Source organism: Eretmochelys imbricata, chromosome 9 (genome assembly GCF_965152235.1).
Source record: "Eretmochelys imbricata isolate rEreImb1 chromosome 9, rEreImb1.hap1, whole genome shotgun sequence".
Lineage (NCBI taxonomy): Eukaryota > Metazoa > Chordata > Testudines > Cheloniidae > Eretmochelys > Eretmochelys imbricata.
The window spans coordinates 49016668-49041952 of NC_135580.1; the positions used below are offsets into that span (position 1 = coordinate 49016668).

General features: G+C 42.8%; 1 protein-coding gene across 12 annotated transcripts in view; it reads left to right on the top strand.

Moving 5' to 3' along the window:
- The window catches only part of ARMC8 (armadillo repeat containing 8), a 181819-nt gene extending 164745 nt beyond the window's left edge, over nt 1-17074 (top strand). For 8 of the 12 annotated variants that reach the window (XR_013347187.1, XR_013347188.1, XR_013347189.1 and 5 more), the window contains 7 exons: nt 467-616; nt 3074-3169; nt 3847-3942; nt 5981-6215; nt 6500-7836; nt 10587-10659; nt 13027-13090. Coding sequence is in view for 3 of the 12 variants with exons in the window: in XM_077827229.1 (XP_077683355.1) it covers nt 467-616; nt 3074-3169; nt 3847-3942; nt 10587-10659; nt 13027-13120; nt 14318-14351 (543 nt within the window). In the remaining 9 variants the exon portion in view is untranslated. Of the gene's footprint in view, nt 1-466; nt 617-3073; nt 3170-3846; nt 3943-5980; nt 6216-6499; nt 7837-10586; nt 10660-13026; nt 13121-14317 lie in introns of those variants that run through there. The other 4 variants (XM_077827229.1, XM_077827231.1, XM_077827232.1 and 1 more) reach the window with 2 other exon arrangements.
- Nucleotides 17075-25285: the final 8211 nt, after the last annotated feature.

Genomic DNA, 25285 nt, shown 5'->3' on the forward strand with positions numbered 1-25285 from the left:
CACATTCTGTGAGAGCCTAAGCAGCCTCAGTAGCCTGCCTCGAAGATGTCCCTCTCATTGACATCTGCTGAGCAATGACTTGGGGCGCTGTATACACCTTTGCGAGACATTCAACACTGGTGCAGGTGGCTACCTCAGATGTTTCCCTGGGCAGGGTGGTTCTGCAGTCTGTTGTGGCATTGGACTCTGGGTACCTGCCTCCTTGAAAAGACGCTGCCTGTGAATCACCTAAAGTGCACTACACGTAGGGACAATGCATTTCAAAGAACTCCAGGTACTACAAGGTGAGTAACCTTTCCTTGCATTTGCTTGCAGGGTTATTTTATCAAGAACGTATGCACAGCAGAGATGGTAGTAATTCTTCCGTAGACAGAATGGAAAGCACACTCTGAGACAAAATTAAGTGAAGGAGAAATGCTAATATGAGGTGTACGGCTCAGTTTTTCTGTATGTATCTGTTCTTCAGAACATGGCATTTCAAGCAGAACAAAAGATCAAAGCAGACATCTTACAAGGTTTGAGTACAGAACAATTATTCCAGTTACTCTCTGATTCAGATGTAAACGTGCTAATGAAAACTTTGGGACTGCTCAGAAATCTTCTGTCTACTCGCCCAGTAAGTAAAACCACAAACAAATCCTCCAGAAAAGTTGCCTTCCGAACTCTAAGCCAGCATTCATAGACGATACTTTGTAAATCCATAATACTCTTTCCAGTGATCTAGTAGATCTGAAAAGCAAATTACTCTTCTCTTTAAGTTCATTTAAAAATATTATTGTTGAAACTGTGAGGCGTCCACTGCGCATTATTGAAGTATCTGAACCCAAAAACACTAATGGTCATAAAAAGACCACAATGAAATGAAAATCCTTAATAAAGAGAGAATTCTGCATATCTAGCTGGAGCTTTATCTCTAGTTATGTCCGCAGATACAGACCAATACTTTTTTGTTGGGTGTTGGATTCTGTTTGTGTTTAGAAAGGCTTTTGACAGACAGACAACACATTTTTGTAAACACTGTTAAAAGTCTAGTTAACAGAGGGAGTGGTTTGTGTTTTGAAATGAACTGTGGGATGCAGATATCTTAAGGATACCCATATTTCTCTTTACTTATGGCTTGTCTACACAGTGCCGGTAGTGCGCACTAGAGGTGTGTGATTTGGAGAGCACTCCAATATGCTGCGCTCTAACTGCCCCATGTAGACCTTGCTGGCACAAACTAAAAGATACCTTGGTACTAAGGTGAACTGGGTATCTTGCACCAGCATAGTCTATAGAGGGCAGATAGAGCACTCTATGGTGCGCACAGCCAGTGCCGTGTAGACAAGCCCCAAGTGTCTGAGCTATTTCATTTGTCTCTTATCTATCATTTTAAAACACTTCTTCAGTCTTTGATTTTGATCTATTGGATTGTGCATTCACACAGTTCATATATCCTTTTTATAGAATAGAATAAGATGATACAAGATTTAAGCACGTGAACTGTTTTATGGCAAGAAGTAAAATGCTTGAGATACGAATGGAGGACGAGCAAGAGGCCCATCTAGTGAAGAATAGAGGAAAAAGTGCAATAAATATTTGGCAAGGTGGACATCTATGTAGAAACATAGCCACCTGTAAAGTGTGCTTCTATCATGAAAAGTGATGCTGTAAAAAGTGCACCTTTGGGTTCCATAATAATTGATTTTCAATTTTCATATCAAAGTAAAAATATTTGTTTTCTAATTGCCCTGTAAACTCACCCTGAGCTCTAACAGTCAAACTAGTGTCTGAACCATAATTAAAGTGGTTTTGCAGCCCAAATTATGGCCCCAGCTATTTCTGAGTAACTCTATATTCTTTCATAGTTTTTTTTTTTTTAAGGCAAGAAAGTACCATTATAATTCTTTACTCTGAGCTTCTGCCATATCACATTCCACAGAATTTCACCCTCAAACCTAATAACTTGTCACTGAACTGCAGTATTTTTGTGTTTGGGGGGACAAAAAAAATCTAAACTTGACTTTGACTGCAAGTGATGGAGAATTTACCATATCTTTGGTAATCTGTTCCCCTGCTTAATTATCCTCACTTAAAAATTTGCATTTTACAGCGAGTTGAACTTTACCGACTTCAATTTCCAGCCACTGAATGTTGTAATGCCTTTTTCTGCTAGATGAGTTCTCCTGTGTATCTCATCTCCTCTAAGCATGGGTGGCTATAGACAATGATAAAGTCACCTCTAAAACTTCGCGTCATCAAGCAAAATATATTGAGCTGCTTAAATCTCTCACTGTGAGACAGATTTTCAGGCCCCAAATAATTTTTTGTGGCTTTTCTCTGAACCCTCTCAGAATTTCAGTTTTGAAGTATAGACCCCAGAACTTGACACAGTATTCCAGTACTGGTCTCGCCAGTACTGTATACAGAACACAAGAACAGCCATACTGGCCCAGACCAAAGGTCCTTCTAGCCCAGTATCCTGTCTTCCAACAGTGGCCAATGCCAGGTGCCCCAGAGGGAATGAACAGAACAGGTAATCATCAAGTGATCTATCCCCTGTTGCCCATTCCCAGCTTCTGGCAAACAGAGGCTAGGGACACCATCCCTGCCCATCCTGGCTAATAGCAAAATGATATCACTACACCTACTTGGTGTTCCCCCTCTTAAATATGGAAAGATCATGTTGACCCATTTAGCCACAGCATCACACTGAGTTCTCATGTTCATCAGGTTATCTATTTATGACTCAGAGATCCTTCAGTCTTCAGATTATGGCCTCAGTGACAACTGTGTTGCTCTGGGGTAGTCAGTATTTAAATGTTCAACAGGCTTCAGTGGAAGTAGGATCAAACATATAGTTCCTTATTCTGCTCCCTGTGACAAGGGTTGGCTAAAGTAATGAAAAGGAAAGTAACTCCTGTTTTCTGCTGCAATGGGTTCTCGCATTTGTGATACCTTGCATAAAGGTACTGGCACCTAGAAATACTGATGATAATTCCACTCACTTTCACAATAAAAATGTCCTTGTTTTTGTCCTTTTCTCTAGAAAATGGATACTAATTGTGTATCTGTAATTGCTTTGCTTTTACAGCATATAGACCAGATAATGAGCACCCATGGAAAGCAAATCATGCAAGCAGTGACTCTGATTTTGGAGGGGGAGCACAATATCGAGGTCAAGGAGCAGGTATCCTTTACTGTTTTGTGTGTTCTCTTAGCTGGGTAAAAGTGTCAAGAAAGTTTTAAGATGTTGGCATTCATCACCAGTATATTACTAACAGGTCTTCCCTTTTGGGGATTATAAATAACTTGCCTTGAATATTTTACCATGATATCTGTCAAATTAAGTCCTATGAAAGTAACAGTGGTGCTAACAACCAGACTGTCCATTTTTCTTCACTGCTGGAAGCTTAAGCTTAGTAAGGCTCTGAGTGTTATGGTGGGTATTGGAAGTGAGTTCAGAATAGTTTTAAACTCTGGGATCCTGAATTATATACATTTGGCAAAGATCAGGACTGTGTGCAGTAGAGCAGCAGGGATGTAAGAAATGGGGGGAATCAGCACTTCCCACCATGTAGGGCCAGGAGAGAGGGAAGAAGGTATCAGTAGGGGGAGGGGAAAAAGCCCCTGCAGTCTCTGGGAAAAGGTGACATCACTCCCTCTGCTTCCAGTGCCACCTGCGAGCCCCAGCCCCACCTGAGCTTGGGGGGGGGGGGGGGGCAAATTTTCTGCTTGGGGCCGCAAAAACCTAGAGCTGGCCCGGCTCCAGATTCTGATAAAGAAGTGTTCACCATGAAAGGTTGGAACTCAGGAAAGATATGGTTCATAGATGTACTGCAAATGACAACTTTCTCTCTTTTTCAGACATTATGTATACTTGCCAACATAGCAGATGGAACGACAGCAAAAGAACTCATTATGACCAATGATGACATCTTGCAGAAAATTAAGTATTACATGGTATGGGGAATTTCTTTGAAGGGTCTGCCCTCTCCTCTTTGCAGGAGTTGAAAGTGGATATTCTAACATGGCTTAAAAGTTAAACAAATTTCTAGTATTCAGTATCCAACACTTCATTCATGTGTATCCGTCTGTACAGAGAGCATGTGTGTCAGTTCAGTTCAAACTCTACATGAATGCAGTGTTAAGGCTGGCGAGTCAGTCACAAGGGAAATCCAAAAATTAAGGCTCCCACAGCAGCCTTATAATGTATTAAGGTACACATGTAGCACCAGACAGGGAATGGAAGGGAAGGTGTTTCTGCCTTAATTAGGTGCATCTGATAGAGGTTTTGATAAATGCTCCCCTTGGGGTGGGGGAGCTTGGGGGCAGAGACTCCAATCCTCCAGATCTCAGGCAGCTGCAGGAAAAGGAAGCTGCATCCTAGTAGCAGGCTAACCCATGCATAGTGCTGTTTGGCTTCCCCCTTTCCCTAGGCAGCAAGATTCATTTGGCTCCCAGGCCTTTCCAGCCTATTTAATGTAAATGTTTAATTGTACGAAACAAGAAGCCCCATCTTTGCATCTTGGGGACTTCTGACATTTACATAAACAGGGTAAATTTAAAAAAAAATCGGCAAACCCAAAACACAATAATACAAAATAACCAGCAACACAAAGCAGTAACCCAAATACCCCATTTCCCCACGCAGAGTGGATAAAAATCAATTACTTTTTTAAAAAAAAAATTGATTTTTTTATTTAAATCGGATTTTTTGATAGTTTTTTTTCCCAAAAAGCATTTTGTCTAAAGATAGTTTTAATTAAGATACATTATAGCTCAAAGATTTGTGTCTCCAGAGATAACATGTTTGTTAACAGCAAAAATGTTTTTAAATAAATAATATATAGAGGTGAGAAATAACAGACATCAACCTTATTGTCCCTCTGCAAATTTGTGTACACAGAGTCAATCCCTTACCTCTCTCTAAAAGTGCAAAGTTGCAAAAAGTTCAATGAATAGAAGATTGTTGGGGGCGGAATAGATCTGGACAAGGAGAAGAAGTCTGGAGATAAATGTGAGAGACTGAGTTTCTTTCTCTCGGCACCCCATTCTGTGCGGTGTTTTTTTGTCTGTTGGGAGTACCTAGTGTTTTAACGCCATCTAATGTGAATGTACCTGTGTGTGGTGGTGGTCAGAACTACAACAGGAGCAGCCTCTGCATAGTGGCAGGTTTTTAATTCTAGTATTGGGGCACAGACTCCCAATACCAGGCATGTCTCCTGTGGTAGGACCCAGTAGAGTGATATGACTGAAGGCTGCATGGCAGGGTGGATAAAAATCAATGATTTTTTTAATCCGATTCTTTTATTTCAATTGGATTTTTTTTGATAGGTTTTTTTCCCAAAAAACATTTATATAAAGATAGTTTTAAGATATACTTTATAGCTCAAAGATCTCTCATCATGGAATAGGGATTATAAATTCTAATTCTATAGTATGAGACAATATATTCATGTAGTGTTTAAGAAAAGTTTTGTAAATGAGTTCCAATAGTTCATGGATTAGGGACTCGATTTTATGGGGTTCCAGAGGCTTCTGTGTAGATTATTTAGATTAATCTTTCTATCTACACAATGGCACTCAGTGCTGAGTCTAAAAGATACCATCAGAGAAACCTAGTTTTGCAGTTCTCAAACTGTGGATTTATGTCTCCAGAGATAACATGCTTGTGAACAGCAAAAATGTTTTTAAATAAATAAATACTATATGGAGGTGAGAAATAACAGACATCAACCCTATTGTCCCTCTGCAAATTTGTGTACACAGAGTCAATCCCTTACCTCTCTAAAAGTGCAAAGTTTCAAATGAATAGAAGATTGTTGGGGGCGGAATAGATCTGGACAAGGAGAAGAAGTCTGGAGATAAATGTGGGAGGGGAGGGACAGGCAGTAGAAACAAAAGTGAAACTGTTTGAGCAGCATATTCCAGAAGCCTTGAGGTCTTTCTCAGTGTAGCCTTCATTGATTTGAGATCTACCATACCATTCTCTCACTAGAAGGGAAAACCTATAATGGCAGCAAACCGTAAAAGAGACCCAGTTTGGGAATATTTTAATGAAGTTCCTCTACCTGTGGGTAAGACGGGCATGCGTGCAAAATGCAAACAGTGCAACAAAGAAATGCAAGGCTTGGTTACCCAAATGAAACAACAGCATGAGAAGTGTTCCTTCTCAGGAGGAAGCTGCGTTGAAGATGATGAAAGGAACATGGCAGAACATACAGGACCTTTAGGTTGGTAAACTTTTTTATTTCATACGTCTTTTTTCAGGACTGCCTGTCTTCCTTCTGGACTATTCTTGAATTCTCATGTTTGAGCAAAAAATATAGTTGTTACTCTATGGTACTACCATTTTAGATGTAGTTGTGTTTAAAAAATAAATAGTTGAAATAGGCAGATCTTCCTTTTACAATTTCACCTTTAAAGTAGTACTGAGTGTCAGTTAATGCAATGAGTAATACTAAATGAGCAGTATGGTAATAATAATTAAATAACTGCATTGACTTATTTTGTTTAGGAGAATCCATCCTCAACATACAGGATTCTGAAAACTATCCACCTTCAAGATCATCATCATTTTTCTATAGTTTCAGAGTTATCTGCCAATGATAGTGTTTCATGTATGTCACATAGCCACAGTATATATCACCTGTAGCAAAAAGGAAAAAAAACCTCCATCATCCAGAAACAACCACAGATAAGTTTGTGATGAGAACCAGCAGATTACAAAATGGGGTAATTGATGAAAAAATTGTCCAGTTTGTTTATGCAACAAACTCTCCTTTCCGTATGACTGAGAATCCACAGTTCATTAACATTGTTCAGTCATTAAGACCAGGATACAGTCCGCCCTACAAAGCAGATGTTGCAGGCAAATTGCTGGATAAAGTGTATGAAAGAGAAATTGAGCAGTTTGCAAAAGGTCTGGAGAGTGAAATTATTAACCTGAGTCTTGATGGGTGGAGCAATGTCCACAATGATCCTGTTGTACGTGCTTATGTGACAACAGAAGAAGGGAATGTCTTCCTTACAGAAACAATTGATACATCTGGAAATGTACACACAACAGAATACTTACAAGAAGTAGCAGTAAAAGCTATAACAAACTGTGGAAAAAAAATTCAAATGTCTAGTATGCAGCATTGTCTGTGACCAAGCTGCAAAAGTATCCAAGATGAGAAGAAATTTAGAAGAGCGTGAAGAGAGTCTCAAGCTAATAAAATACGGTTACAGTGCTCATTTGATGCACCTCCTAGCCAAAGACTTCTGTGTTCCACAAATAAAGGCTAATGTTGTTGAAATCGCAGAATACTTCCGTAACAACCACTTTGCAGCAGCTGCTCTGAAAAAAGTGGGAGGAACCAAGCTAACTCTCCCACAAGATGTGCGATGGAACTCAGTAGTGGACTGTTTCGAGCACTACATCAAGAACTGGCCTAATCTGATGACAGTTTGTGAACAAAATTGTGAAAAAAAAAATGGCACTATCACAGCCCAAGTTCTCAACATTGGGCTTAAGAGAAATGTTGAACACATGCTGAGTACCCTGAAGCCTATTTCTGTAGCCTTGAACAAAATGCAGGGAAATACCTGTTTTATTGCTGACGCTGTTGAAATTTGGAAGGAACTAAGTGAGATCTTAAAAAGAGAAATATGCAACAACAGAGTTAAATTACAAGCATTAAAAAAAACAAATGGGACAAGCACTATCCCCAGCTCCTTTTCTTGCAAATACTCTCAATACTCGGCACCAAGGTGAAACCTTAACTGCTGAAGAGGAGGAATTGGTTATGACATGGACATCCAGCAATCATCTCTCCATAATGCCAACTATAGTAAACTTCAGAGCTAAGGGTGAGCCATTCAATAAATATGTGTTTGATGATGATATTTTAAAGAAAGTCACATCAGTGAACTGATGGAAGTCACTTAAGCACTTGGATTCAGAGACTGTTGAAGTGATGATCTCGCTTTTAACAGCAGTAGCTTCTTCCGGTGTAGAAAGAATATTTTCTTCCTTTGGACTAATTCATTCCAAATTGAGAAATTGTTTGGGACCTGAAAAAGCAGGAAAGCTTGTTTTTCTTTTCCAGATTATGAACAAACAGGAAAATGAAGGTGAAGATAACTGAGTTAGCTGCAGAAGCCAATATTTTAAGTTTCTCATGTTGACCTGGCTGACATAGTCAATTTAATTTTTGTTGGTTTTTTTTTCAATATTTCATTTAACTATTTTAGTTTAAAACAATTTTAACCAAAACAAACCTGATTTTAAAAAACATGAATGTTTAAATTAAAAAATTCATATGCTTGTTTTGTTAAAATATTATATGTTTGCTGTTGAAGAAAAACATCCAGAATACATAACGTTGTTGTGGTTTTAGTTGAATAAAACAATTTAAATGTCTGTCTGGTGATGTTCTCCTCCTAATACAGCATGGCAAGAAAATCCTCCAAATATTAACGATTAACCTGTTGAATTGGAGATAGTTCATCTCCCAATGACTTCATAAATATCTGCTTCAATTACCTTTGGTAAATGAAATAACCAAACAATCATTCATTTTCTGACATAGCTGTAAAACTAATCTGAAAAGTTTTCAAAGTAAATCACTTTAAAAATGTATAGTGTGTACCTTCTAAAAGACAGGTTTCAGAGTAGAAGCCGTGTTAGTCTGTATCTGCAAAAAGAACAGGAGTACTTGTGGCGCCTTAGAGACTAACAAATTTATTAGAGCATAAGCTTTTGTGGGCTACAGCCCACTTCATCAGATGCATAGAATGGAACACATAGTAAGATCTATATACATACCACTTCATCGGATGCATAGAATGGAACATATAGGTGTATATATATATCTTACTATACGTTCCATTCTATGCATCCAGTGAAGTGGGCTGTAGCCCACGAAAGCTTGTGCTCTAATAAATTTGTTAGTCTCTAAGGTGCCACAAGTATTCCTGTTCTTTTTACCTTCTAAAAATGAAACCTACATCTATCTCTGAATTGTGAAGAATATGTCTTGAGGTTATAACAACCAACAAGAATGCATTTTTATGTAGAAATCCATGCTTAAATCCATGATAAAATAGTCTTCCAGACTAGTGATTTAAATCAAATCCACCCTTTTCCCACGTCACCCCTAGCAAGACTAGCCTTCAACAGCCCTGAAAAGAAGTTCCTTGCAGTATGGTATCTGAAAAACAACAGATTCAGGTTTGTTCAGCCCCTCAAGTATTTGCTTCGTTGCATGTCCTTTAGCTGGGGTGAGCATGGACTCCAGTGTTTGTTTGTTAACCTGCCTGTGTGGCATTAACACTGATCTGTACGCTTCTAGTTAGCATCTCATTGGAATAGATAGAGATGAGCTCATACTTTTGCTGCTTCTCTGGGGTAGGTCAATGGTTTTCAGACTTTTTGGCTTATTTTAATACAGTCTGCCACGTACAGGTAAGCAGAGGTGACATGTGAGGGGACATGCACGGTCATGTTCCTCCCCCCAGTTTTCTGCCTTCCGGCAACAGCTTCTAGAGGTTTTCAAACTGTGGGATGTGAAAAACGTTCAGCAGGGCGGGGAGGGGGAGTAGCAACGCCACGTGGCTCAGGCCAGTCCCACACAGCAGGGCTCAGGGACGGAGCACCACCTGCACCCCTGACTCACCTTAGTGGGCTTCCAAACCTGTTTGAGTTTGGGGGGGTGCAACAAAAAATTGTAATTCAAATGGGGAGCTCAGCTCAAAAAGTTTGGTTTCTCCACCCCCCTTAAGCCTGCTTGGTTTCGCACATGGAAGGGCCCTCTCAACCTGCAGTCACATGACCCCTGTCACGTGCTCCATGAACTCATTATTAAAGGGGCAACTGAGCCTTGGAACAGAGTAAAGGGATATGTGTCTGAGCACCAGGACCAATGCTTTGTTACACAACCAGTTCAGCAGAGAAATCTAAACAGAAATGTTCCCTCAATACCTATTAAAGACCAGGCTAGTTGCTGTAGGAATCAGGGCACACAGTCTGTGCATAGTTGTTCTTCTGTTTGGTGCCTCTAGAACAACAGGCCAAGGCAGAATCAAATCAAATATTTTATAACTGTGTTGAAAAGAACTTGCTGGTATCTCAAGATATAACAGAAACACAGCAGTTCTGAGGAAACCCCAGCTTTTAACAGGCTCATCCCAGCTTCCTGAGAGTGAGAGTTCAGAAATAGAAAGCAAGTCTGAGGAGAATACAGTTATGCTCAGGAGCAGTGTTGTGGTACAATCTTCCTGATGATCTATAGGCTGGACTGGACTGAACCTGATGCCAGATGGGAGAGTGGCAGCAGCAAGAGCCTCTTGGCTTCATGGTTAGTGTAGTGAGTGTAACAATGGCTGCAATATGGTGAAGGTAGAATCTATTTTGAAATCAAGGACAAAATAACTCTCCATTCAAAGAATACTGTACCTGACTGCTCTAAATAACAGTCATGTCTTTGGTGCAGATCGTGGATGAGGAATTGCCCACAATTTTTTACCTCAGTCCTTAAGTGAATGTTAGAAAATGTACATCTAAAAAGTTTTGTGATATTTAGCTTCTGAAACTCCAAAAATTCTGTTTCTATATTCAGAGTCATTCGAATGCTAAACTTCAGCTTGCCGCCATGTTTTGCATATCTAATCTCATATGGAATGAAGAAGAAGGTAAGAGACTCTCATACTTTTATGTATTGTCTTGGACAGAAAGTATTGTCAGAACAAAATCCTTTCAACGGAGAGAATGGCAAATGTTAGGTAGTAGTACAATGAGCTTAAGGTCTAGATGCAAATGCAGCAAGTGATTGATAGACAATAGGGAGGCTGGGGGAGGGAGGGCAATGAGACGAAGATCCCCAGCTGGTCGCTGTGACACAGCTTAATGGTTCCTGAAGGACAACGCACATCGGGGATGTTTTGTGCACCCACATTATGGACTTGCATGACCCAATGGAAGACGGAGAATATGCGTTTATGAATGTGATTGTTGTACTAGGTTGGCAGTAAATGAGGTATTCCAGTTATCACTTAATGAAATGGGGTGGGGGGACAATTGATTGTGAATGACATAGCTGCTTATACAGTGGAGGGTGGGGACCAAGAACCTGTGAATTTATAGTATTGCTTGAGTAGATGAATGTATTGAGAAAGAGTGTTTGGATACAATTTACAGGTTGCCCCTTCTGTGTTTACTTTTATTATTTGAAATATACATTATATGATATGGTGCAGTAATGGTAATAAAATCTACCATTAGTGGATACATGCTTCTTCCTGAAGTTTGTAATAAAGTTTGCATTGGGTCACAACCTGGAAATCACTCCCTTCCCTATATTAACAACAACAAACATGGAGCCAGAAACTAACCAGGCTGAGGGGCTACTGCCTCTTGTTTCTGCTGCCAGTTGTGTGGCAGGCTGCTCTGCCAGGAGGGCATCAAATAGCTCCTCTGAGCAGGGACCTAGAATGTGCTGCAAAGCTTCCTCGGGGACTGTCCCAGTTTGTTCACTTCAGCAGCTTCATCTGGTACATGGTACAGTCCTATACTGGGTTCAGGGGTGAGAAGGTCACCATCCAAGCTTACCAGGTTGTCGTGAAGTGTTTGTGGCTCAGTGCTTGGCACAGTTGCAGCACCCACTCAAGCCCTTTGTAAAAGGGGCAGGATGACAGCGAGTTTCCAGAGGTGCAGTTCTCATGCCTGGCTTACAGTGGTCATTTTGAGCTGCTTAATACACTCCCTGCACTGGTTAACCAGTCAAGCGAATCCCCAGTGCTGCCAGCTTCTTTGTTATTTCCTGGTACTGGTGGTCATTCCTGGAATTTTTGGTGAAGTCAAACAGTTTGCTCACCTCTCACCAGTGATTAACCAAAATCAGACTCTGCTCCCATGACCATGTAGCAGCACACTTGGCAAAGGACTTCTTCGTGTCAGTGGCCATTACAAACTCAGGAGAAGGTTCGCTCTGCTTGCAGCTCAACGGTCGGAATAAAATGGAAGAGTTAAATGCTGAGCAGCTGTACTTGACCCAGAGCGGTGGCTTCCATTTCCTGGGACTTGATTGGCCAGTCTTGGGATAAAAAGCATAGAGGCCACCATCTCGTGGGAGTGTGGAATAGCATTGGTGGACTCTCACGTCCTGAGTCTGGGACGCCCAGGCCTGAGCTATTTCCACATTGCAAAATGATGGCATTTGAACCCAAGACATTACAGGGCCTGGGCTCAAACCCTTCACCCCTGTGGGGTCCTGAGCTTGGGCCCGGGCCCGGATCAGACAGAATTATGTGTTAGACAGGAAGGGGGTTTGGGCTTGAGCCTGAGTCTAAGCTCGGACTTACATTGCAGTACAGACATACCCTATGAATCAGGAGTTGGAAGCCACGGAGTTGCAGAGCAGGAAATGGGAGCAGTGCTAGGGAGGGGGTGGTGTGAGTGGAGATGGGGTTGGGGGAGGATGACTCTTAGATTGGTGGTTACATCCTCTAAATCTGCTGTGGTGTTCCTCCACAAGGAGACTTATTTTTGTAGTTTGATCTCCCACTCTCCTGCTGAGTAATTTGAGAATGTGGAGCATCAGGAACAAATCTCACTTCAGCATGTAAAACTTCACGCTATATTTCCAGCATTCTGATTTCCTGTATTAGCTTGTGTTGTACACTGAGTGCTAGAAGTTTAACTCTGTGACAAGTTTTCAGCTAAATACACCCTATATCAGAGACAGTTGGAAAGGAAGAAGCCAATCAGAGTCAAACTCCTTACTTTATAATAAAATCTCTTCAGGTTCTAGCCTGTTTAATTTTCTCTCATTTATTCATGTGAAAAAATTGAAGGGAAAAAAATTTAGTAGCTTCTTCCAAAAGGGAAAAGACAGAGCAGCCATAGGTTAAGTCAGCTTAAAGGGCTTCTTAGCACAGCATTTTATTTGCATCAACACATTCTATCCCCTCATAGCACATACCTGTCTCCAATTCTTTTTTATCATTTTTAATAAATCACTTATTTGATGTTATCCCCTATAATGTGATTTATTTTTTTAGGTTCACAAGAACGCCAAGATAAACTACGAGATATCGGAATAGTAGATATCCTACACAAACTGAGTCAGTCATCAGATCCAAATCTTTGTGACAAGTAAGTATAAAAGAACCCCCAAAATAGAGATCAGAGGGAAATCTGTGCTTTTTTAAAAAAATGCATCTTGTTTTGAAAGCATTTGGATTACAGAAAAATCCACGAGACAGTGCCTTTTTGTACATTTGTGTCTGACTTTCCCTTTACATTGATGAGTCCTGCCACATAGGAATAAAATATTATATTCATCTTATGTGAAGAATGGTTGCTAAGTAGGATTTATGACAAGTTCTAAGGCAGGACAGACACCAAGATGGTTATCAACTCATACGTTATCTCCCTCCTCAAAAACAGCAGTACACACTGACACAACATTAGCACTTTTCCAGGCCTCTGGAACTTTTCCAGTATGCCATGTTTTATTAAAAATGTAGGCAGTTTCAGTATCCTCAGCTAATTTTTTTTAATCTTGAATATAATTTATGCAGTCTTGCAGATTTAATGTGTAACTTTAGTAGTATGCAGTGTAGTTGTAGCCATGTCAGTCCCAGGATATTAGAGCGACAAGGTGGGTGAGGTAATATCTTTTATTGGACCAACTTCGGTTGGGTGAGAGAGACAAGCTTTTAACCTTACACAGAGCTCTTCTTTAGATCTGAGAAACGTACTCAGAGTGTTCCAGCTAAACACAAGGTGGAACATATTGTTTAGCATAAGTAGTTACATATTTCAAGGGATCATTTAAATACAGCCAAGTTCAAAGTTATACATCTAGGAATAAGGAATGCAGCCCATACCTACAGAATGGGGCATTGTATCCTGGAAAGCAGTGACCCTGAAAAGGCTCTGTGAGTTAGAGTGGACAGACAACTCAGTATGAGCTACTAGTGCAATCCTGGGGCAAAGAGGCCATCCATGTTGTCACATTCTGGGGTGCAATCCGGACCAGTGGATTAGATCTGGTTTAATGAGTGTTTGGCACTACTCATTGCTCATGTAGCATAAAAGAGTTTTCCTCCTAGCTGAAGAAAATAGCACAAATGGCATTAGGCTGTACTTTTGCTGAGAAACCTCAGGCTTTGCCATCTTAACGTATTAATAGTTTAGCCTTTTATTGCCACACTAACAGTTTCTCCCTCACATGCTAGCCTTGTGCACAGAATGTCATATTGGATAAATGTTAACCATAAATCTCCAGCGGGTGTTTATTTTTTTGAAGTCCAGATTCAATGGTTAATGGAATATTTGTGATTTCAGGGCGAAGACGGCACTCCAGCAGTATCTTGCATGATCAAGGACTAAGCGAATCTTTGGACACCCCTCGTGTGTTTAAGGACTAACAGGAAATAGCCTCAACTGATTCTTTATATTTGCACAAGTCACCTTGGGCTGCATTTCTCTCAGGTGCAGGGAGCTGCTTTGCAGAAACAGTTTAGGTGATCAGGTCTCCAATGCACTTGAACTTTCTTGAGGTAGTTCTTTACTCAGAGGACTATTGTGGGGGGTTTTGTTTTTGTGTTTTTTCCTGAGCTACCTGGACTCTCTAATAGAACAATCAATCATCATTTTCTTTTGGGCCTACAATTTTCTGCTTTTGCTGCAGCCTGCGTGTGTGTGTGGGTGTATGTGTGAGTGTGATACCTCAGAATTTTGTTTTCCTTTTTTGTGTGAAAATCTTTTTCTACACATTTTCAAGGGTTAACCATTGTTTGCTGTATGAATACTTTAATGAATTATATACAGTTTGAATGAAATGTTATTTAAAAAAACACACTGTATCCCATAAAGTTTATTTTGAATTTTGAACAGATGAATGTTTTTAAGTAAAACATATGCATTTCTGAACCTAAGCTTAACTTATATTATACTTCCTTTTTGAAGAGAGAAATTGAGGAATACAGTAGACTCAAATAACAGCCAGCACATTTTGTGCTATGAAAAAAATCTAAGAGATAGCATTTTACTGCCACACAGTCAACAGGTACTGATGTCATTTTCAGCTCAGTAGAATGGGACAAAAGGATTGTTTGGGGTTTCTTTACATTTTTAGAAGACAAGGGTGGACTCTCACTCTTACCAATTCTATAACTGTTGTGTTGATCTTCTGCCAAAAAGAAATAGGTGGATGTAATATCATCACTGGCTTGGAGGAGTGAGCCTATTGCTGTGAAATCCAAGATCTTGCTGAGATTATTGCTGAAAGATTGGCTTGTCTCAGTGATAAGGAACACCAGCTGACTGTGACACCAAGATGCATCAAACAGGTAGCACACTGCAAGACTTGTACTTTCAAGATACCAAGAGGACCTGGCAAGTTATGGCTTAAGGGACTTGTTTGGTCATACCTGTACCTCCAGATTCAGTTCACTGCTTTATAAAATACTTCTCCATAATATTAGCTGAATAGGTTAGATTGCAGGAGAATGGACACATTATTAGAAAATTATCTCCATGGACATTGCTATAGTAATACCTATATATATATATATATATATATATACACACACACACTGACATATCCAGGAATTCATATACATGGATAATAGCCCAGATTTTACTGCATTTAAAGGATCAGATTATTAAAACCTGGCCTTTGTCTGTGTGCCTACAATTTGTGGGCACTTAAAATTTTGGCTTCAGTTATTTGTAGAAACAGCATTTACCTTCCTCATTGCAGTCAGATACTTGGACAACTAAATGGCTGAAATTATGCCTGTAATTAAATTGTGAAATACTGTGTCTGCAAGAATTCACATCCACTCAATTGTGGGCACAGAAAGGGAAAGATTTAAGATTATGCTGAAAATCAGACCCTACATTATTACTGAATTCAGCTTCAGGAGTTAATGTGCATAGAAAGAAGTGAGTGCAGCAAGAAGCTGTTCCAGACTGCAATTCAGGGTTATTACTTTCCTCCTGCAGTACATTTACCAACTGCTTCCTGGTTTTCAGTTTAGGAAATAGCGTTAATAGAGTCAAAATCACCTCACGCTATGTCTACTTAGCACTAAAGGGCAAACTAAAGAATTCAACTCTACCTTAAAAAACTCCTTTTGCAGTTTGAGCTTCAGGTCAAGAGGACAGGACTGTAACTCCACTAACCAATTGTCAAAAATGTAATCTCAAACCTTTATCCTTTATTTCTAGGCAGTGTCAGATTATAATTGCCTTACTTTTCTGAGTAGTCCTATTAATTTAAAGGAAACTACTTGTGTGAGCAAAAGGCGATCACACTTTGGCCCAGAGTTTGAATGTTATGTATTGGAGAACTGTTTCCATTTGGTTGCAAAGGAAAATATAATTTTATATAAGTTTAATGTAATTGTTTTCCCACTCTGAAAATCATATAAAAGTGAGCACCTAACACTTTTTTCCAATGTGGACATGGCAATAAGTTAGTGGCCATTTCTTATTATTGCTACAAGTCTCTTGGTAAAGGGTCTGCACAGAGAGGCAAGTATGAATATGTGAGAATCTGATAATTGTCTAGTATCTCAGAAATAAAAGCCTTATTTAAAAAGTAAAGTGAACCATAGTTTTGGTAGCACTGAGAAAACACTTCCTTGGTTAAACTTTATATACACATGGGGCTAAATTTTCAAAATAGCCTGAGCTTGAACTCTAAATTTACACTCCTGATATTTTGTGCGCTCATTTTCATGTGCTCAAGTTTTTGCATGCCCCCCTACTCATATCTGCAAATCTGAGTTTGTGTTCAAAAGATTGGGTGACTAAAATTGTACACAAAAGTGTGCAAATTTAGGTGTGCATGTTTAGAGACTTTTTCAAAAAATGTGGCCCTAAATGTACCAGAAAACTTAAAAATGATGCTCAGACAATCTGGATACTGCATGGGGGGAAAAAGTCAACATTTTCCATAATATCAAGCTGATAGGTCAAATGTCCAATGAAATAACATTTTTACACTTAGTTAAGCTTTTGTGAATAATTTTTGATGTTGCTGTAGGTATGTAAAGAAAACATAAATACTGTAAATAAATAAAAAGTACTTTACTTTGCTTCTACTGAACTTTATGAAGAAAATATGTATTTAAAATCTTGACTCAATGTTTTCTGCTCTACAAACTTTAAGATTTTAGTTGGAGATTTATACAACACAGAGAGGACAACAGAATATAATCCTGTGTACAAGTTAGCCAAACCCTACTGGTTTTACTCGAGTAAGGCGTCCCCATAAGACAAGGGATTTCTTGCAAGAGTAAGACAAGCAGGATTTGTTCCATTATGGGTTTTCTTCTGCCTTTAATACTGCATCACACTTTTTTTTCTGGGTCTCCCCTTCATATTTGTCCCTGATTCCAATCATGTATTTATATGATGATAATGAATTAAGCCAGGTGAGCAACTCAGTAAATCATGGAAATTGTTTTATTTGATTTGTGGCCCTTTTCTGTTTTCCACAAATATTTTATGTCCTGATCTTTCAGCTCCATCCACCTGGCTGGTCATTGCACCTGTGTGAAGTGCCACTGAAGTTAGTGTGGCTGTGGGTGAAACAGATATCAAGACACATGGGTGGGGGTGGAGGTGGAGGAGTGGGGTCCTTGCAAACACATTCACGAGCGGGATTGTTTGTAAATCACCATGAATTTTAAGCATATATTAGAGAATATTTGCAGAAATCAAATTTTGAACTTTAAGTTGGGTGTTTGTATCCAAATCTGATTGTTACACTTTACCTGTCAGGGAACAGAAACAATGTAGTGTGACACATCTGTCCAATCAAAGCTAACTAATATGCCTTACATCATAAATACAGGTTTCAGAGTAACAGCCGTGTTAGTCTGTATTCGCAAAAAGAAAAGGAGTACTTGTGGCACCTTAGAGACTAACGAATTTATTTGAGCATGAGCTTTCGTGAGCTACAGCTCACTTCATCAGATGCATACCGTGGAAACTGCAGCAGACTCTATATATACACAGAGAATATGAAACAATACCTCCTCCCACCCCACTGTCCTGCTGGTAATAGCTTATCTAAAAGCCATTTCCAGCACAAATCCAGGTTTTCTCACCCTCCACCCCCCCACACAAATTCACTCTCCTGCTGGTGATAGCCCATCCAAAGTGACAACTCTTTACACAATGTGCATGATAATGAAGTTAGGCCATTTCCTGCACAAATCCAGGTGTCAAGAATTATAACATTCATAAACCAGTCGGAGAACACTTCAATCTCTCTGGTCACGCAATCACAGACATGAAGGTCGCTATCTTAAAACAAAAAAACTTCAAATCCAGACTCCAGCGAGAAACTGCTGAATTGGAATTCATTTGCAAATTGGATACTATTAATTTAGGCTTAAATAGAGACTGGGAGTGGCTAAGTCATTATGCAAGGTAGCCTATTTCCTCTTGTTTTTTCCTACCCCCCCCCCCCGATGTTCTGGTTTAACTTGGATTTAAACTTGGAGAGTGGCCAGTTTGGATGAGCTATTACCAGCAGGAGAGTGAGTTTGTGTGTGTATGGGGGTGGGTTTTTGGAGGGGGGTGAGGGAGTGAGAGAACCTGGATTTGTGCAGGAAATGGCCTAACTTCATTATCATGCACATTGTGTAAAGAGTTGTCACTTTGGATGGGCTATCACCAGCAGGAGAGTGAATTTGTGTGGGGGGGTGGAGGGTGAGAAAACCTGGATTTGTGCTGGAAATGGCTTTTAGATAAGCTATTACCAGCAGGACAGTGGGGTGGGAGGAGGTATTGTTTCATATTCTCTGTGTATATATAGAGTCTGCTGCAGTTTCCACAGTATGCATCTGATGAAGTGAGCTGTAGCTCACGAAAGCTCATGCTCAAATAAATTCGTTAGTCTCTAAGGTGCCACAAGTACTCCTTTTCTTTTTATCATAAATACAGTATCCAGTGTTGTAGCCATGTCAGTCCTATGATATTAGAGAGACATGGTGGGTGAGCTACATTCCCTCTAAGGTGCACGGCTGTGCAGAAGGCCACAAAGGGCCACACAGGCGTGCACACTGCACTCAGGGGCATGGGGTAAGGTGAGGGGTGTTGATGGGGGAGCTTGGGGTGTGCAGGGCTGCAGCAACTCTCCCAGCCCTGGGGCTGTATCACAGTGGGGCCACACACACACAAACACACCCGCAGGGCCCGCCTCTCCCCAGCCCTGGAGCTGTTGGGGGGAGTCCTCTCTCCCTGTCGCAGCCCTGGGCAGCCTGAATCCCAAACCTCTCAGCCCCACCCCAGAGCCCGCATCCCAGCCAGAGCGCACACCAACCCTAGCCCTGAGCCCCATCCCACACCCCAAACCCCTCATCCCCAGACACACCCCAAAGCCCACACACCCCCGCACCCCGACCTCTGCCCCAGCCCTGAGCCCCATCTCACATTCCAAACCTCTTGGCCTCACCCTCCAACATCACCTCCATATTGGTGCACATAACAAAATTAATTCCGCACATGAATGGGAAAAATTAGAGGGAACATTGTGGGTGAGGTAATATCTTTTATTGGACCAAGTTCCGTTGCTGAGCTAAATAAGCTTTCAAGCTACACAGAGCTCTTCAGGTCTGTGAAAGGTACTCAGAGTGTCACTGTTAAATACAAAATCAAACAGATAGTTTAGCATAAGCAGTTAGCACATATTCTAAGGGGCTATATAAGGTTAAGTGCCCCACTAATACCCCTAGTCATAGGATAAAAACAGGGGTTAGGGGGTTACAGATTGTTGTAATAAGCTATAAATCCAGTGTCTAGCAAAGACATTGTAAATACTGAATAATCACAGTGAGTTGCTCCTGAACTACCAATCTGCAGAATATCCAGTTTGAATAACAAATTCAGAGAAAACATGGGCACATATGACTTGCCAGACTACATCAGACCTGGGACCTCTGTAGTCCAGCACCCTTCTAACAGTGCAGGACTAACTCCTTCAGAGGAAAGTGCAAGAAATCATGAACTGGGCAATTATGTATAATCTGTTCATAGGGGAAGTTCCTTCCTATCCCTTTACAGATGGAGGTGGTGGTTTAGCCCTTTTCCAAAACTCGTACCTGTTTTTCAGTGCTTACAATTCTAAATCTAGATAGTCTCCATCCATGTAAATTTGAAATCCTTTTTTATCCTACTACACTCTTGGTCTCAGTGACACCTTGTGGCAATGAATTCCATTGCCATTCCATCATAAACTGCCTGTGGTCAATTTGCAAACAGGCTGACTTCACTGAATAAATAACTCTGTGTCTGATTCACTCTAGAAATGAGTTTGGGTATCTCAGTTCAAATCACAGTGGACAAGTGACACCATCACCCTAGTCTCATGGACTGCTGACACTGTAGGTGTTGGTGCCAACATAGAACCCAAGGACATGACTATAACACACTTCCTCTTTCTTTCTCTCTCTCTTATTTAGATTGCTTGTGATGTTGGGAGTAGATGGGTTTCTTGTTGTTCTCCCCCCCCCCCCTTTTTAAAAATGGCCACACTCCTCCCACTAGCATTAAAACCAGGCTGCTTTAGACAGTTTGGACTGGCTTATATAATTACAGGAAATTTTCCTGGCCTTTTTAGGCCCCAAAGACTCCTCCACGCACCAAGGTAGAGGCCCAGTGCCCAACAGAACTTAGATTCCAAAGCCAAAAGGGACCACTGTGATTACATCTGGCAGGCCCCAGCTGGACACGGTGGTGTATGGGGGGGGAGATTGAAGAGGGGGGCATGTATGGGACATTGGGGTGTGTGGGGCAGGAGGCATGTGGGGTTGGGAGTATGTAGGGGAAGGTGGGGGTATGTGGTGTGGGGCGAATAAGTGTATGTAGGAGAAATTGGGGGTGGGGTGGGTACGGGCTGTCACGGAGTGCGGGCCATGGAGAAGTTGGTGGGGGTGGGACGGGCTGTGGGAAGGGGCGGGTCTCCCGAGTCACTCGTGCATTGGTTCAATCACCAGGGAGACCGTTGCCGGGAAACGCGGTGTCCGAGGCCCCGCGAGTTTGTGCTGCTGCAGGTACCGGCGGGGAGGGGGCGGGAGCTGGGTCCCTTGTTCGGCTCCATGGACCTGGGATAGGGCTGCCCCTAGAGCTGCCCTCGAGTATCCCGGCTCGGCCCCCGGGCCCCCTCTACCTAGAGCCCCCGGTAGCCCCGGCTTGGCTCCCCCGCCCCCTACAGTCCCCTGGTAACCCGGTCCCCCATCCACTAGAACCCCCCCACCCTAGGTACCCCCGGTCCTCCCCCCGGTAGAGCCTCCCTCCCCGGTATCCCCGGCTCAGCCCCCTGCCCCCTAGAGCTCCCAACCCTAGGTATAGTACCCCTTGCCCCCTAGAAGTTAGAAACCCCTGGTCATCTGCCCCCCCACCCCCTAGAGCCCTCCTTCCGTCCCCTAGAGGCCCCCTTCCCCGGTATCACTGGCTCAGCCCCCTGCCCCCTAGAGTCCCCTGGTAACCCAGTCACCCTGCCCCCCCACAGCCCCCACCACCACCCTAGGTACCCTAGTAACCCACCCCCACCCCGTAAAGTCCCCCTCCCCGATATTCCTGGCTCGGCCCCCTGTCCCCTAGTGACCTAGTTCCCTCTGCCCCCTACAGTCCCCTAGTAACCCAGTCCCCCGTCCCCTAGAGCCCCCCCACCCCAGGTACCCCCGGCCCCCCGCTCCCTAGAGCCCTCTGGTAACCTGGTCCTCCCACCCCTAGAGCCTCCCTCTCTGGTATCCCCGGCTTGGTCCCCTGCCCCCTAGAGCTCCCTGGTAACCTGGCCCTCCCACCTCCCCAGAGCCCTCCTTCCCAGTATTCCTGGCTTGACCCCTCGCTCCCTAGTGACCTAGCCCCCCCTGCCCTCTAGAGCCCCCCACCCCAGGTCCCCTGCTCTCTAGTAGCCTACCCCCCACCTCCTAGAGCCCCCCCCAGACCTGGTACCTCACCCCCAAGGCATGGTCACACACACCCCGGCCACGCTGTGTTAGCTAGGATGTGGGAGGCCCTGTGCCCTTGCTCCCCGCCACTGCATTAGATAGGATGCGGAGGCCTGTACCCTCGCCGTCCCGCATTAGGATGTGGGGCCCTGTGCTCTTGCCAACCCCTGCCTCACTTTGTTAAGAACTAACTGATTTGTTGAGTAGCAAAACTTGGGAGCAAGAAAGTGAGAAGCGAGGGGCCTTTCCTTCTCTCCCACCCAGACACAGTCACACCTTCGGCCACTGCACACCCCTGCTGATTGCATTCTGAGCCAACACCAGCTCAAGTCAGTTCAATGAGACCTTAGGGGCTGGGTGAGCGGGACAAGTGCTGCCCCAATGTAAAAAAAGTCATTCGGGGCTCCATCACAGGTAGGGCAATCCCTCGGGATGAGGTCACACACTGCCTGTGGGGTCTGAGCTGCGTCCTTTTGTCAGTGCTATCCGGTCTTGATCTGGGAGCAGGGTGCTCCACCACTTGGTGCCATCTCTCTCCTTTCTCCCAGGGCCAGGCACAGATTTTCCTCTTCACTCGCTGATGAGGCAGCCTAGGTGATTCCTGATGGTTTGAGGAAATATTTTGCATGCACTTGGTGGTGTTTGGGACATTGGAGTAGAACATGTTTCTCTGTCTCAATCTCTGCTCTGTCCCCTTGGCTGCAAAGTTGCTGGTCTCTGCTTTGGACTTCCCAGGCTCACCTCCAGCATGTGGTCACTGATTCTGTACCTAAGTGCGAGAGTTGGCTGTCATTTTGCACAAGGTCACTCCGGCGAGGTCTCTGCTGGTGAGAGTTCTGTACAGGGAGCTGTCCCAGTCGTCTTTGTTGCTGATTTATCTGTTCTTTCCAGTGCCTCATGGATTGGTGCTGCAGGGGCTGGGCTGACATCTTGAGCTCCTCTGCTGGTTGGAGGCGGGGAACTGTTGAACAGGGAGCAATGATGTGTAGGGATGGATATTTTCATTTGGATTTAGTTTTTGACTCTCTTTTACTTTGTGCAGAATGGAGCATTTGCTACTTTGACTGAGGTGGCACCAGAAGTTGAATGTGCTTAGTCTTTATGTTGATGAGCAGGGGGAACCAGCCCAGTGGTGCTCAGTAGCCACAGAGGACTTGCAGAGCTGGGGTTTTATTCCAGTAACCATAGGGCAGGGGTCCTCAAACTTCATTGTACTGTGACTCCCTTCTGACAACAAAAATTACTTCACAACCCCAAGAGAGGGGACCAAAGTCTGAGCCTGCCCAAGCCCCACTTCCCTGGGTAGGGGGCCAAAGTCCGAGTCCCACCACTCCGGGCAGGAGGGCCAAACCTGAAACTCAAGGGCTTCAGCCCTAGGCAGGGGGCCTGAAACTTGAGTCCTGCCACCCATGGCTGAAGCCCTCGGGGTTTGGCTTTGGCCCTGGGTAGGATGGTGGGGCTTGGGCTTCAGCCCTGGGCCCCAGCAAGTCTAAGCCAGCCCTGGTGACCCCATTCAAAGGGGTCAGGACCCACAGTTTGAGAACCGCTGCCATAGGGTGTTGTTGAAGTCAGGCCCTAGATTTCACTCCTGTGTAGTAGAATGGGTTGGATTCTGATGCCAGATATGTAATAAAATTTTACTCTGTTCTGTTTGCTTCTGGGCTTTTCCTGAAATGTCCTGATGTTTGTACCAAGCTGCGCTGCAGGTCCACATTAAGCAGCAGGTTTCTAGAAAGTGTCAGTTTCTCCACAGACCAGCGTAGGTGACAGCATGGTCAGTCATCAGCACACAGAGGCACTTTATCTCTGAGTTATTTTGTAGGAGACTCAGATTCTGGGGACGGTTCCAGTGGGGCTGGTGAGCCAGATTGAAGAAGGCCATGCTGTTACATTCCTGTCTTATTCCCCATTCTTGCTTAAAGGTCTCTTTTCCTGTTTATTTTTATTCTGTATTTGATGGATTGGTAATGAGGCCAAATGTTTTCCCTCCAATTTCATGTTGCAGCAATTTAAATTTCAGTCCTGGGTGCCAGATTGTCACACTGTTGTGAAATCTATGAATCAGGCAAATATTGCTCTGCTTTTTGTTGTTCACATATTTGTAAATGAGAACCTGTTTGGTAAAGATGTGGTTGGCAGTTCATTTCTCAGGGAGGAAAACAATTTGACTTTCACAGATTATGTTATGGCTACTAGGTACAAACACACCCAGTTTCTCAAACTCTCCTTCTGACACACAGCCTTATTGCCAAGCACATAGTGTGCACAAGGCCCCTCATTTCCCACAGCTGTGCACGTATCTCAGCTGGTCATACTGTGGTAGTGCTGCTCACCAGAGATTCATTCATTCTAAAGCCATGTCTACACTTACAAGCTTACAGCAGCCCAGCTGTACCAATACGGCTGGGCTGCTGTAAGATCGCTCAGGTAGCTGCGTTAAGCCGATGGGAAAGAGCTCTCCCGTTGACATAATAAAACCAGCTCAACGAACGGTAGTAGCTGTGTCACTGGGAGAGCGTCTCTTGCCAACATAGTGCTGTGTAGGCAAGTGCTTATGCCAGCAAAATTTATGTCACCAAGGGGGTGTTTTTTCACACACCTGAGCAACAAAAGTTTTGCAGACGTAAGTGCTAGTGTAGACATGGCCTAAGGTCAGAAGGGACCATTGTGATCATCTAGATTGACCTCAAGTACAGCACAGACCAAAGAGCTTTCCTACACTAATTCCTAGAGCAGATCTTTTAGAAAAACACCCAATCTTGATTTAAACATTGCCAGTGATGGAGAATCCACCATCCTTGGTAAGTTGTTCCAATGGTTAATTGCTCCCATTCTTAAAAATTTACACCTATTTTCAGTCTCTCTGCTAGACTGAAGAGCCCATTATCAAATATTTGTTCTGATGTAGATACTTATAAACTGTGATCAAGTCATCCATTAACCATCTCTTTGTTAAGCTAAATAAACTGAGCTTCCTTAGTCTGTCAGGCTTGTTCTACCCTACAATTTATGTTGGTATAACTGCATTGCTCAGGGGTGTGGAAAATCCACATTCCTGAGCAACGTAGCTATACCAACCTAACCCCCAGTGTAGACAATGCTATATCAATGGGAGGACTCCCATCGACATAGGTAGTATCTTCATGAAGTGCTTCAACGGCACATCTGCACTGGTATAGCTGCCTTGCTGCAGTGCTCTAAGGATGTTTTCTAATCCTTTAATCATTCTCTGAACCCTCTTCAATTTATCAACATCTTCCATGAATTATGGGCACTAGAATTGGACACAGTATTCCAGAAGTGGTCACACAAGTGCCAAATATAAAGGTAAAGTAACTTC